General features: G+C 44.9%; 1 protein-coding gene across 1 annotated transcript; it reads right to left on the bottom strand.

The window, feature by feature from the left end:
- Positions 1-11,686: 11,686 nt before the first annotated feature.
- On the bottom strand, positions 11,687-12,226 carry PtA15_4A757 (uncharacterized protein; the record flags this gene model as incomplete). Its single annotated transcript, XM_053168673.1, has 1 exon — positions 11,687-12,226. One exon carries the CDS (start codon positions 12,224-12,226, stop codon positions 11,687-11,689), a length of 540 nt encoding a protein of 179 aa, XP_053019859.1.
- Between the last annotated feature and the right edge of the window lie 2,529 nt (positions 12,227-14,755).

The raw sequence follows: 14,755 nt of genomic DNA, 5'->3' as shown, positions 1-14,755 counted from the left end.
GGGTCGGGTCAACCCAACACCGACCCGCGACCCGTCGGGTCTCGGGGCGGGTTCGGGTAGCCTATTTGTGATTTTGACCCGACCCGCCCCGACCCAAGGACTAATCGGGTTTGGGTTCGGGCACGTGTTTATCATTTCGGGTCGGCCCGAAGACCCGGCTATGACCCGATTAGGAGCTGTGACTTGTGACATTTCTTGACATGTCTCTTATTGTTGTGCAAGCACAGGCCGTGCTTGGGGAATCCCCGGGGGGGCCGCAGGAAGGCGGCCTGCCGCCGATCCACATCCAGCCTGCCACCACCAACCCACCACCCACCACCGCCGAATCCATTGATCCACTGCTGCCGAGTCCATCAACTCCACCACCACCACCCGCCAACACAACAAGGGGCGGATTCCTTTGAGACGCCCGCAGTGACTCAGAGCAAATCCGTCGCAATCACCCTCAACTGCCGGCCGCAATCCATCGATCCACCGCTGCCAAGTCCATCAACGCCGCCATAACCACCCGCCAACACAACAAGGGGCAGATTCCTTTGAGACGCCCGCGGTGACTCAGAGCAAATCCGTCGCAATCAACCTCAACTGCCGGCCGCCTGCAGCCAACCCAAGCCCTGCCTGCCGCCACCACCAACCCACCGCCGACTGTCGTTGAATCACCACTGCCGCCAATTGTCCCATCACCACCTGTATCAACAATCATCCCATCTTATTCTGCCCCAACATCGACGTTCAAGACGGATGGCGGTCCAACAATGCCACGCTCCAAACGCAAATGACCTGCCGCTGTGATTTCCCCTTCGTCTGATGAAGATTCCCCCATCGAGGTAATTTGTACCACCGAGGATACGGCTCCTGCTCAAGCAAGCACTCAGCAGAGTGAAAAACAACCGTTTGGCACACAAGAATCAAGCAAAACCCAAGTATCAAAGAAGCAAAAGACCACCAGCAACATTTGGGAGCAATTCACAAAGAAAGGAACTGGCAAGTATCAATTTCCCTTGAAATATCTAGAACCTAGATCATATTAATATGTTCTCATTTACTGACAATTGACCCGTTTTTGACTCTTCTTTTTAAAGGTGAGGCTACCAAAGCTCAATGTCGACACTGCCAACAACAACTGGATGGCAAGAGCAGCAACGGGACAAAGCACTTATGGCGCCACCTTGAGCGATGCAACTCTTACATCAGCGCAAGCAAGCAGACATTACTGAAGCTCTCAACCTCGTCAGCAAAATCGCCAATGAATTGGGTCTTTTCTCAGACAATCTCTCGCGAAATCTTAGCCAAACTCATCATTGCGCACGAGCAGCCGTTCGTCTTTGTTGAACAACCACTTTTCCGAGCATTTGTTGCGTCTTTGCAACCCCAGTTCAAAATTTTTTCTCGTACAACACTCAAGACCGACATCATGGCGCTGTACAACTCCATGAAGGAAAAGCTAGCAGTCAATCTTTCTGAAATCAATCGGATTGGCTTAACGACTGATCTCTGGACCTCTTCAAACCAGACACCATTTATGGTAGTCTCAGCGCACTTTGTCTCTTCTAACTGGACCCTGAACACTCAGATCATTTCTTTCAAAGAGCTTCTGCCTCCTCACACCGGTGTAGCAATTGCCGATCAACTTGTAACTACCATGGTCAAGTGGAAGATATTCGAAAAGGTGGCGTCTATCACTGTGGATAATGCAACATCTAACGACTCTGCAATCAGTCAATTAATATCAGTTATTTCAGCTCGGAGCAATGTGCCTCTCGAAATGAAGGGCAATTATTTCCATGTCCGATGCCTTGCACATGTCATCAACCTTGTTGTGAAGGATGGCCTGAAGATCTTCTCTGAAGCCATCAACAAGATTCAGGAAAGTGTCCGTTATATCAAGAGCACCCCTTCGCGTAAACAGTCCTTCAAGGAGGCGATCGATCTCATTGGAATGCATCAGCAAGCACTCCCATCGGTGGATGTTCCCACTCGCTGGAACTCAACATTTCTCATGCTTAAATCGGCCCTGCCGTATAAGGAAGCGTTCAATCAGCTAGCCATTCAAGATGCAAACTATTCCAGTTGTCCTGACTCAACCGAGTGGGAGGAGATTGATACTATAAAGGAATTCTTGTCTGTCTTTCACTCGGGTAAGCCTTTTCTTCTTTTCTTGTCTGCATTCAATGTACATTCAATTGACTGACATTTCACTTACTATTATTTATTGAAGCTACTTTAACACTAGGAATGACTCAATACCCAACTGCGCACCTCGCCTACAAAACCATGAAGAAGATTGATAAGCAGCTCAAATCCTCGCTACGCAGCGGCTCGCCTCACATATACGAGATGATCAAGCCGATGCAGGATAAGTTTGACAAATATTGGATACCGATGGAAGACTTTGCGGCAATCAGCCAAGTCTTTGATCCGCGATGCAAGTTCCAGCGTGTGGAATTTATTCTGTCTGAAGAACTTGGTGACGAGCAAGCAACAATCAGCATCAATAGATTCAAGAAGACCATTTCCACCTGGTTTGCCGAAGTGATTTGTAACAAAAACAAATCACTCTCAAATGATCGCCCGAGCCCAGATCCCAAACAAAACAACCCAACCGTTGCGAAGAAAGTGGTTAATTTTGATGAAGATGACCAGCGATTCAAGCAATATCTCAAGCAGAAGAATGTTTCCCAATCAGTCTTGACCACCGCCAAACTTGATCTGTATCTCCAGGAACCCCCAATCATCACTGAATCAACGAACTTTTCAGTCCTCTCCTGGTGGAGCACCCACAGCAAACGATTCCCAACCCTGGAAATACTGGCGCAATCAATCCTGATGACTCCAATGACTTCTATTGCATTGGAGTTGGCATTCTCCACAGGTGGACGAGTGCTCAGCAGTTATTGAACCCAAATGAAACCGAGCACTCTCGAGGCGCTTGTATGCGCACAAAACTGGATCCGCACAGACGAGGGGATAATTATGGATGATGTCGATGACGAGTTGGATAACACATCCAATATTTAGTTTAATTTGGTTGTTGAATTTTTTCCTTCTCTATCATACATGAAAATCAGCGACAAATTTTGTTTTTTGTCTATTTCTTTTCAAATTGTTCCTCTCTCATGTTCTATCACTCAAAATTACCGGGTCAAGCTTGACCCGACCCGGACCCAACCCGACCCATCTGCTCCTTAGTCGGGTTCGGGTTCGGGCAGTCTTTTGGAAATTCTGCCCCGACCCGACCCGACCCAACACTTAATTGGGTTTGGGTTCGGGCACTGTTTTCCAACCCGAACCCAACCCGTTTGCATCCTGAGTTAGTAGCAACAAAAGGCCTGTTATTGTTGTTATTGCTGTTATTTCCTGTTATTGTTAGTATGGATACTTGTATCTCAGATAACAAATAACATGAATTTGGGAGTCAATAAAATGGCTACACCAACGGTTATTTTCCAATAACGTTAGTGTAGTCCAAGGTTCCAAGCAAGAGGGTCTCTTGAAAGCTGTTTGGCGTGTGCGGATATAGACCAGTTTGGGGAATTGGTGCTGCTGGCAGTGATACCATTGCCAGAGGGCAAGGATCTGTATTTGTTTGGGGTTGAGCGGAGAAGGGATCATGGCGGGTATATTGAACGTGGGGGTTGGACTGGTAAACTTGGATTATCCCAGCGGCGGGTGGTCTCAACAGGCGATACTGCAGTTGAGCTAGCCATTTTTTTTGTTGGTAGATATCTTCAGGAAGGTGTTAGGTCATTTTGGGTGAGGCAGAAGGTGTGGTCCATGCAGGGTTTTCAATGAGCACATCGCCAAACGCGGGTGGCAGGGGCTAAAGTTCAACAATGCCATGCAGCTGGGGGGGGCAAATGTTGCACTTGCTTCAAAATTGACCTTGCAACATCCTCACGGTTATGACACAACCCGGGAGGGAGTCAGCCAAATTGGCAATTGCGCCTAGGCTAACAATGGTTGCGTTTCTTCCCGGTTACAAGCAGGCCTTGCTCAATGTCTGAAGTTACCCTGATCACAATGTTGGATGGATTGAAATAGTGGGGCTGTGCACTTGAAAAACTTGACATTGATAAACCAGCTCAGGAAGTTTGATATATTGACACTTTCTTCTCTTGAGACATCTTAGTTTACCCTGTGTGTGAAGTGATCCTTTCAAATCTAAAAATGGTCCATACTACCAAAGTTGTTGTCATGGACAGTGGACCGTTATTTGAGGCCAAAGATTGAATTAAGTTTTTTGGGAAGTTCATCCTGGTTGGTTAGGTTAGTAAGTATTTTCCCCCGTTGCAGAAATATATTAATGGAGGTTGTTAGGCGCCACAGTTCCTTAGGCTCCCGGACGGTTGAACTCCTCTTTCAAGCAAAATTGACGTGGCATTGTCAGGCATGTGGACATGCAGGAGGAAAATATTCCCAGTAAGCTTGAGGACAAACAACACCTCAGACACACCACTCAAGGTAGGTAAAGTGTTGGGTTTTCATTTTCCCTCTGCCTCATTTTCCATGACTGTCACTCTATTGCTTCCTATGCTCGCTTCCCACTTGTAGTTTCTCTGGTCATAATATCTTGTCTTCTCAGCCAAGTGATATCAATCCCTGCCTGTATTTGCCTGCTAGTTTTCCATATGTCTCTCTTGTGTGCGTGCTCTGTTTGTGATAGCTTGTATGTCACCTTTCTCTCCTCCTGAGATTCCATCAGGTTCCATTCATTTTCTTCTCATATTCATTGTTGCCTCAACCACATGTCAGCCCTGTGTATCTAGTCTATTTTAGTCTAGCCTAGCACAGAGCAATAACATCATTGGTTCTTCTCTCTCTGCTCCGCCCTCGAGCCGCATCCGGTGAGCGTCCCCATTTCACTGCCCCTCCTCTCGAGCCTCTTGGCTCCTCTCGTCGTGTCTAGTTGAGCGCCGTGTCCTGAGTCCTTATCCAAACATAAAGTGTACACACTGGAAGGAGAAATATGTGTTTTGAATTTCATGTGTGTGCCAAAGTTCATCTAGAATGCCGGTGAAAAATGGGAATTGAACCTCATCAAGCACCACACAGAATGGGAGTGGATTTGAGTATCTGGTGTTGACTGAATTGTTAAGATAAGGAATAAACAAGTCTGGCCAGAAGATTTTTGGTTGACATGAAAGTGTAAAAAATAGGTGGGGTCTGTTACTGCTTTCTTGCGCTCTCTTCCTCAAACTTAAGCTGATTGTTTGACCAGGCCTTCAACAGTGAGGCTTTCCGCGTTAGGTGTGTGTTGGGTCTCTCTTCAATGGATTTTCCTCAAGGAATGGCGTTGTTTCCTGGAACAAAGATTTTACACAAGGGGATACTGGACGGATTTGGCAGAGCATCTAATTGTCAAATGGTAATAGAAGTGAGTGGGCTTTGAAATTGATTGTAAATGAACAGCAACAGGATTTAATTCTTGAAACCCAATGTTATTAGGGGGGTTCAAAATTTAATTTTATAAAACGTTGGAGGTCAATTTAAGGCCTTTATGAACATAATTTTAAAATTTGGTAAGATGTCCAGAAAAAGGTGTGACTGATCAATCAGTGCAATTTATATATCAACTTTTTGAAAGGATCTTGGAAAAACGACTCCCAAATTTTGGGAAAACAACTCCCATACGTCGGCGCAACTATTTTTCAACCAGCGCTCGACGTCGACCTAGACTCTTTTTTTGGGTACGGGTTTTTTGGGAGTCGTCGACCCAAAATAATTTTATTTTGGGAGTTGTCCTGCTAATTTTTCATATTATTTTTTATTATTTTTACAGACTTACTTTGCGCACTGCGGAAAACTCTTTGCGCACTGTGGGGGTCGTTGTCTCGACGTCCAGCCCCCAGTGCGCGCTTCTGCCACGGCTCTTTGCGCACTGCATTTTCCCCCAAAAAATTGGCTTGCATTTCTTGGGATATTTTTTGATGAATCAATACAATGGCTTTTTATGATCCCCCAAGAAAATAATCAGGTCATTTAGGGGTCTCCTTGAGCCTAGAGAAAATTGACATGAAAAAATCATATTTTAACGCAACAACCATTTAAAAAGCCACTTCCTGCGACCCAGTAGCCACAAAAACTTCACAGTACAATAGTGCATGTGCAATTTCACAGCCTGATAATTTTCAGAATTTTCACCAGCTTTCCTGTAGCTCAAATAGGTATTGCGTTTATTATTTTGTGTATATGTATAACTTTTTTGTTACACACACCAAAGGCACAGAATTTGGAGAGAACAGAGAAATATGCTTCAAATTAATTCCCTGAAATTCCTAGCAATGGTGTGTCATTATAAAATGAGATATAAGGGGTGCGCGGCAGGCTTAGTGGGAAAATTACTGCTAACTGTATAGCTTTTTTGTTACACACCCAAAAAGTCCCAAAATTTCAGAAATGTTTTCATCGTGGATATTTTCCGCGCCATAAATTCCTTGGCAATAGTGTGTCATGATAACATGAGATATAAGGGGTGCGCGGCGGACTTAGTAGGAAAATGGCTGCTACATGTATAGATTTTTTGTTACATGCTGAAAAAGTCTGAAATTTTCAGGAATGTTTTAATTTTGCATATTCTCCGCGCCATAAAGCTCTTAGCAATAGTGTGTCATCAAAACATGAGATAAGTTAGCAGTCATTTTCCAACTAAGCCCGCCGCACTACATCTCATGTTATCATGACACACTATTGCCAAGAAATTTATGGCGCGGAGAATATCCACGATTAAAACATTTCTGAAATTTTGGGACTGTTTGGGTGTGTAACAAAAATGCTATACAGTTAGCAGTAATTTTCCTACTAAGCCTACCGCGCACCCCTTATATCTCTGGGAAAAATTCTGAAAATTATCAGGTCATGAATTTGCACATGTGCCATGATACTGTGAAATTTTTGGGGCTACTGGGGCACAGGAAGCGATATTACAGGTCCCTGCCGTGTTAAAATATGATTTTTTCATGTCAATTTTCTCTAGGCTCAAGGAGACCCCTAAATGACCTGATTATTTTCTTGGGGGATCATAAAAAGCCATTCTATTGATTCATCAAAAAAATCTGAAGAAATGCAAGCCAATTTTTTGGGGGAAAATGCAGTGCGCAAAGAGCCGTGGCAGAAGCGCGCACTGGGGGCTGGACGTCAAGACAACAGCCCCCACAGTGCGCAAAGAGTTTTCCGCAGTGTGCAAAGAGTTTTCAGCAGTGCGCAAAGTAAGTCCGTAAAAATAATAAAAAATAATATAAAAAATTAGCAGGACAACTCCCAAAAAAAAATTATTTTGGGTCGACGACTCCCTGTTGGAATTCACATCTGTGCTCCGCGCGCCTGCGCACTCCGTAACCTGCTCTCTGTTCATCTCCCAATACCGCTCTCTCTTCTTCTGTCTTCCAGTACCACTCCTCAAGAGTTTCCGATCCCTGCCACTCAGACGCCTCGATCCTCAAGACATGAAACCATCTCAACCTCAATCCAATCGCTGAAACATTTGGACAACTTCCTCAACCACAGGCTGGCCGTCCTCAGATGCTCAACCACACTCCTCATCAGCTATTAAAGCAAACCTCTGTGCCCTCTCTGCTCCATCCTCAGCAGTCTACAACACTAGATCGCATCCTACTCCTGCTCAGCCTCATCGCCCATCATTCACTACTTCAAGCTATCCCTTCGACTCTGATTCTTCCCCCCTCTCCTTCTATATCTCCTATCACTCATATCACTCCTCATCAACTCTCAACATCGACAACATCATCTGGAATTCTCCGACAACACTCAGTCAATTGTCCTCATTGCTCCAACGCTCTCACTTCAATACATAAATTGGTTATTTCTAACTTGGTGAGAAAAGCTCACATCTCCAAAACATCTCAAACCTCCTCCGCTCTCAAGATCGTCAACGTTAACCTTCTCTCTTTTGTAGTGTATACTACATATCTTTTTTTGACCTTGTTTTCTTTAGTCTGTCTGTTCTTCTTCCCCCTAAATCCTCATCTCATCGCGGTATGCTCTTGTCTCTCTTTAAAGTTCTTTTGCTTATCCTTGTTGCCAAAAATCTTGTCTAACTCCTTTTTGTCTCAGTTCTGGTTCTATTAACAGTAATCAAGCCTGTTTTTCCTCACTCCCAAAAAACCCGTACCCAAAAAAAGAGTCTAGGTCAACATCAAGCGCTGGTCAAAAAATAGTCGCGCCAACGTATGGGAGTCGTTTTCCCAAAAGATGGGAGTCGTTTTTCCAAGACCCTTTTAAAATATGTTCATAAACAGGTTAAAATGGGTCCTAAAGTTTTACAAATTTCAATTGTGAACCCCCCTATTAGGTCACCCATGCAAAAATTTCCTTGGATAATCTCCTTGACACGGACTCTGATGGGTCCTCCAGTTCTTTGAATGCGGACTTTTGAACATATAGGTACTCCTTACGTTGACCAGATCTATAGGTGTTACATTGCAGGTTAGTTATGCGGTATCAATGTGTTGTCTTATGATCCACTTCAAATGGAACTGCTTGACTCAGTCAGCGGCAATCAAATAGCTGGAGTTGGAGTTGGATTTCTCTTTTCTTCCTTCTACCTCATTCACCATGTCCCTGATTCCCCGGTCACACACTTCCAAGCTCTCCACCCTCTCTTAATAGTCTTTTGTATCATGTCATGTTTACTTTCTTGATCTCCTTGTAAACTTGATCCCTGTGTAGTCCTGACCAATACTTTCATGTTACACTGATTATATCTTGAAGTGTGCGCAAGCCTTGAATGTGACATGTTGTGACCAATCTTGTGATATGATTTCTTTCTTTCCATCGAGTTCCCTCCTTTTTCTATTCATATTAATTGTGACTCTCAACCACAACTTGATTGTATGTAGATAGCCTATATGTAGTAGCCTCCTACTAGCAATCAAGCCCCCATTGGTTTATCCTTCTTCTCACTCGCGCCCCATCAGAGCCGCATCCAGTGAGCTTTTCTCCTCACTGCCCCCCCTCTCAAGCAAAAGCATCTTTGCCCATTCTCGTGTGTAGTCAGTTTGAGTTCAAAGCCCAACAGTTGGTTTATCTCATCCATTGACCTTCTACAATGATTTCCGATCCTCATTGTCTGGCTCCTGTTTTGGTTTCTCTTCTATTTTTTCTCAGATTCTTATGAGTCTCATTCCCTCGCCCTTTTATAAGAGTAGAGCTGCTTGAGTTGAGTTTTCTTAGTATTTTTGCTCTCCCATTTCACATCAATGTTAATTGGAAAATAAAAAAAGTTACCTGTTGCAAGGAAAAAATTGTATGATTTCTATGTAAGCGGTCACTATGGAGCGCTCCACTAGACAGGGTTAGGAGGCGGGAGCTGGGAGTGTTTCTAGAACCTCTGATTCTGTTTATTGCAAGGAGTCAGGGGGGCTAGCTCAGGAGAGATGGCATACCAATCTCTGTCAGTATCTACAAATGTGAGAGGCAGAAAAAGATGGGGAAAGGGAATGGGAAAAGACTCACCTAGCTCAGGAGAGATGGCATACCAATCTCTGCTGAGCTAGGAGGGGTGGGGGAGTGGCTGGACCAAGTACAGGTTTTTTTGGGAACCTGTGATCCTTCTTGGGACACCCCCAAGGGGGAGGGGGGGGGGGGTTACATTCTATTTAAGGCTTGTACAAGTGGAATCAGACAGCTTAAAGTGGCATGGTGCAGATGTGTTCCGCCGTTCAAAGCTTTTGTTCACCACACCGGCCACGCTCACTTCAAGGATAATTAAATTTCCCAAAAAAATTACTCAAAGTTTGAGGTTGGGAAAATCATTGGAAAAAAATCACTCCGTGCTGAAAAAAAATGCAAACTGAGCATGCTCAGCCAAAAAAATAAAAATGTGTCAGACTGAGTAAAAAACAATGGGGCACATTTTTGGGGTGATTTGTTGGACAGGCCTGCACAAGGCCTGCATGGGCCCATTGAAAAAGTAGTATTTGTTTGGAATTCCAATGCTCTGCTAAAATGTGAAATGGGTCAAACTGAATAGAAAACATGGGGGTACATTTTTGGGGAGATTTTTTGGACGGGCCTGAATGAGGCCCACATGGCCCCCACAAAGCCCACTGGGCACATTGAAAGAGTAGCCTTGGTCAAGAATGCCTATGCTCAGCTAAGAAACAAAAATGTGTCAACCTGGGTAAAAAACATGGGGCCACACTTTTGGGGAGGTCTTATTGACAGACCTGCATCAGGCCCATCAGAGCCCACCTAAAGCTAAAGCTGGTTTGGCCAACCCAGAAGTATTCTTGGTTAAGAATGCCCATATGATGTTTCAGAACAGCACCAATTGACCACTAATCAACAGAAGATATTGAAGGGCTTCTGACATCTGTATGACATTTGTGCACTCACAGAATGTATGTCCAGGCCCTTTCCTTTTCCTTGGAACCCTGTTGGCCCGTATGGGCCTGCTGCAGGCCCGTCCAAAAAGCCTCCCCAACAATGTGCCCCTAGGGTTTTTACTCAGTCTGACACATTTTATTTCTTAGCTGAGCATATGCTTTCTTAGCCAAGGCTACTTTCTCAATGGGCCCAGTGGGCTTTGTGGGGGCCATGTGGGCCTCATTCAGGCCTGTCCAAAAAATCCCCCCAAAAATGTACCCCCATCTTTTTTATTCAGTTTGACCCATTTCACATTTGAGCAGAGCATTGGAATTCCAAACAAATACTACTTTTTCAATGGGCCCAACGGGCCTGTTAGGGGCCCATGCGGGCCTTGTGCAGGCCCGTCCAACAAGTCACCCCAAAAATGTGCCCCATTGTTTTTTAGTCAGTCTGACACATTTTTATTTTTTGGCTGAGCGCGCTCAGTTCGCATTTTTTTCAGTACGGAGTGATTTTTTTTCAATGATTTTCCCAACCTCAAATTTTGAGTATTTTTTTTGGGAAATTTAATTATCCTTGAAGTGGCTCAAGCCTTGTGGGTGCAGAGGCATAGCCACGCTATACTCTAGTAATAATAAAAACACATGCACTTTGGTTGAGTGCGCACGGACATTTGTGGTGTGATCCGGTCAAATTCATAAGAAATCAAGGTGTTAGAAAAATAAATAAAAAGCATGAAGACAGTGTGTATATGGCCTTGAATTTCATCAGAAGAAAGCCAGGATGTAGGCCAATCATACTTACATTAAAATTTTGAATGCATAGCAAATCCTCTAGGCTGAGTTCTGGGCACTCAAAGTTGAGTACCACCAAAACTTGAAATATTTTCACGCAAAAATTCCTGATAGGGCATCAGTCCCTCCGGCAAAGCCACATGCAGGGACTTTGTTAAGTTCCACGGAATGTACCATTTCACACATTGGTTCCTGTCAATCAACCGAATGGCTCTATAGTCAAGTGACCTAGAGGTGAAAAAATAGTAGCACATCATTCAGCTGTTGCAATTTTCAGCAGCAGGAGGCTCAGATCGCGATATAAAGAGTTAAATGCTGATTGGAGCTGTCTACATTTTTATACGAATTAGAAGCTATCTAAACGTGTGAAAATTTATCTGCGCAATGTCTTGAGTGAGAAGCTATGTACCGGGCAGGATAAAGGAGGTTCTTTCTGAAAATGTATGCGTATAATAAAGAATGGCTCAAATCCTATCTCTGCCAGGAAGTCAAAACAAATCCATGAGCTCAAACTATTTATACAAAGTCGGTTGCTTATGTGATGTCAAACAGACTTGGAACTTACTTTAAGTTTCCGCGTCCGAAACTGGGGTAGCTGGGCCTCCAGCTGTGTTGGTCTCGGAGTGTTCCGAGTTGATAATGGTGTACAGGAACAGAACAGATCGAGGCCTACGCATCGTTCCGCCGATTGGCGTTAAATTGGAATTCGCAGGTAAGATGATGGTGTTGAAGATGTTCCGGTTCTCGTTCAGTCGCAAGGTGAGTGATACTGGGGAGCCTATCGGGTTGTTAGAGGCAATGATGTACATTCCGTCCGGGGCTTCTTCCTGCGGGTCTACGAATACGATGCGCACATTGGTTTCGACCGTTCCGGTGCTAATTTGGTGGGTGCGGAGAGATTCATTCACTGTGGCGGTCTCGGAGAGCTGGATGCGGTGCGAAAGCGTCGGCCCATGAGGGAGAGAAGCCGATAAACAGATGCCGGCAATGGCGAAGAAGAGGCGGAGGTAGGTGAATCCAGTACTGGCTCCTACTGGCTCCCATCTGATGATTGAACTGTATGTATCAGAGGTTTGAATTTTAGAAGGTGGGCAGAGAAATCTCATCACACTTTTTAAGGAAGCCCGGGGACACCAACTGGCTCACGGCAAAGCGCATGTGCAAAGCGCGTTCACTAATTGAAACAGCTGTATGTGTATACCATCTACACCGTATCCGGCCAGTGTTTCGTTTCACATTACCAACATGTCGAGTTTAGGGGGCAGAATCGCAGGTCCGGAAACGCAAGCTTTCTCGGAACTGCTGTATTAGGGGGTTTCAAACCACCTCCAGGAAGTCGTCCAGGTCGCACTTTCCAGGAAAAAACACCTCCTGGAACGTCTCCTGCGGACCTGGATTCCTGACCGGCAAGACCCTCCAGGAGGTCCAGTCCAAGCCGTCTCCAATCGTCCATCTTCTGCACACATTTCCTGGCCGACCTTTGCTGCAGCCGCAGTTACTACGGTCGTCCCGTAGGCCTCTATGGTCCCTACCAGATGGTAGGTTTTCATAGGAGCCGGTGTCTGGGTCTCGGCGGAGAGCCTAGAGCCTACTGGATCACTTCTACCCGCAAGATGCCTTCTTGTAAAGGAAGAGTATCTCGGGTGAGAACCAAAGTATCTCTGTGACTCTCCTCCTGAAGCAGAGAGGAATGTATGTGGAGTGGCTGCTACAGCCGATGGGGAGAAGGGGTTTGGGCTACACCCTCAACTCAGGGAGAAGCCTGAGCCTGCGCAAACCCCTAAACTTCGACCCACAATCCCTGCTCTGGACCCGTCCGTAAAAATGATCAATAAACTAGCGCTTAGTGCCTTCTTGCCTTGGTAACACACGTTAAGAGCGCAGACTATTGAAAAAAGGATATGTAATGAGTCAATGGCTGGGCAAACAAAGGTACGAAATCTGAGGTGAAGGGTTCAGATCACAAAGACGACTTGAGACAATAGGCCGGATAGATCTTCCGGGACCTCGACCAAAACTTGATGCTTTACGAGCTGACCTGAGCGTACCCCTCGGGATAGTGCATCCGCTTTATTATCCTTTGAGGTTACCCTCTTGGCTACCAACTCAACACCCTCTTTGATTAAGAGCTTCTGGATCATCATCCACTCAGCGTTCGCGTCGATGTCCCTGGTTTTCTTATTGTTAACCCCATTTTCCGTGGTCGTATTATCCGTCCAAACTATCAAGGACTTCCCTTGCTGCTCCCGGAGTTTCAGCGCCATCAGGAGACCAAGGCGGATCGCGACCGTCTCTAGATACAAAATTTGTGCTGCCCCGTTCCCTGGGTCGTTTGACTTGAATTGGGCCCAGAATTTTCCTATTAGCACGCCGATACCAAAGGATGTTGATGCGTCTCCCACCCACCCGATGTCAATCGGTGGGCCGTAGTTAATTATTTGTGTGTGTTCAAAATTCTCCAATGTAGGTTTCCAGATCCCTAGGTCAACGAGAACATCCGGTGGCGTCTCGCGCAGAGCTCTTCTGTACACCACGGACGCACTTTGAAGATTTCAGTTCGAAGAAACTTCGAATGGGCATTAATCCAGCTTTTTAAACAAGCATTTGAAAAAAACTCAAGTATTATTTGTGATGAGTATTCGAGTGCTCTTTATTGTAAACCGTTGTATTTCTCTCAGCCAGTAGTAGTAGAAACTATAACAGAAATGAAAGAAATAATGAAAGAAAAACAATGAGCCGAAACAATCAACGAAGAACCAAGAAAGTGAAATGAGACAACTAACAAGATATAGACGCTATCTATACTGATGAACTGAACACGACGTAGACGAATATTTGAGAACAACAAGACACTACAGCAGCAATGAAACTAAGAAACAAAACACAATTTAGTGATGTAATCACACAAGCTAAAACAACTTAGAGATCAAGAAAACAAACACTAGAACTCCTGTTTTGCGTTGATGATTAACTCCTCCTGAACTGATGTGTCCTTCTGTTTACTTGAAGCTAGCGATGTTGAAGATCAAATATGTTACGATGAGTGATTCTGTTCGATGATTTGAATAGATTTGCTTTCTTTACCTCAACTGTAGTTGTGCTTCACGATGACCTTCTTGAGTCTTGATGTAATGATGAACGACCTGATACGAGGTGACTCCGGCGATGTTGCGAACCGAGAAGGCGAGAGAAAAACTTTTCTTGAGTTCGAGCGGGCGTATTTACAGAACCTCCACGACACCGCGATGCATATGCATAATACACACATGTCATCTAATTACTCCTCAACATTATTTGGACAATATGCGAGATTTTTGATTTTGACCCAGTTGGCGACGTCCCAACTGAATTGATTTTCCTTTGAAGTTCATTCGAAGCACCTTCAAACAACCTTTGGAGTTTTGCGTCCGTGGTGTATTGCCACAACATTAGCCACCTGTACAAAGAGTTTAGGTGGCATCAAAGATGCGGCAGGATGTACAAGACATGGTTAAGCCGTCCCACTAGGACCTCTACGTCCTCATAATCAAAACGGGCCCCCTTTGCTAAATATGGAGTGATTTGACTTAACCGTTTTTTGATCTTTCCGTCCGGTAGGCGCACGGTCTTGTCAATCCCGTTCCACACGAAACCTA

The sequence above is a fragment of the Puccinia triticina genome, chromosome 4A, assembly GCF_026914185.1.
Source record: "Puccinia triticina chromosome 4A, complete sequence".
Classification (NCBI taxonomy): domain Eukaryota; kingdom Fungi; phylum Basidiomycota; class Pucciniomycetes; order Pucciniales; family Pucciniaceae; genus Puccinia; species Puccinia triticina.
The sequence above is the reverse complement of the archived record's forward strand: the minus strand, read 5'-3'. Positions and strand labels throughout refer to the sequence as shown.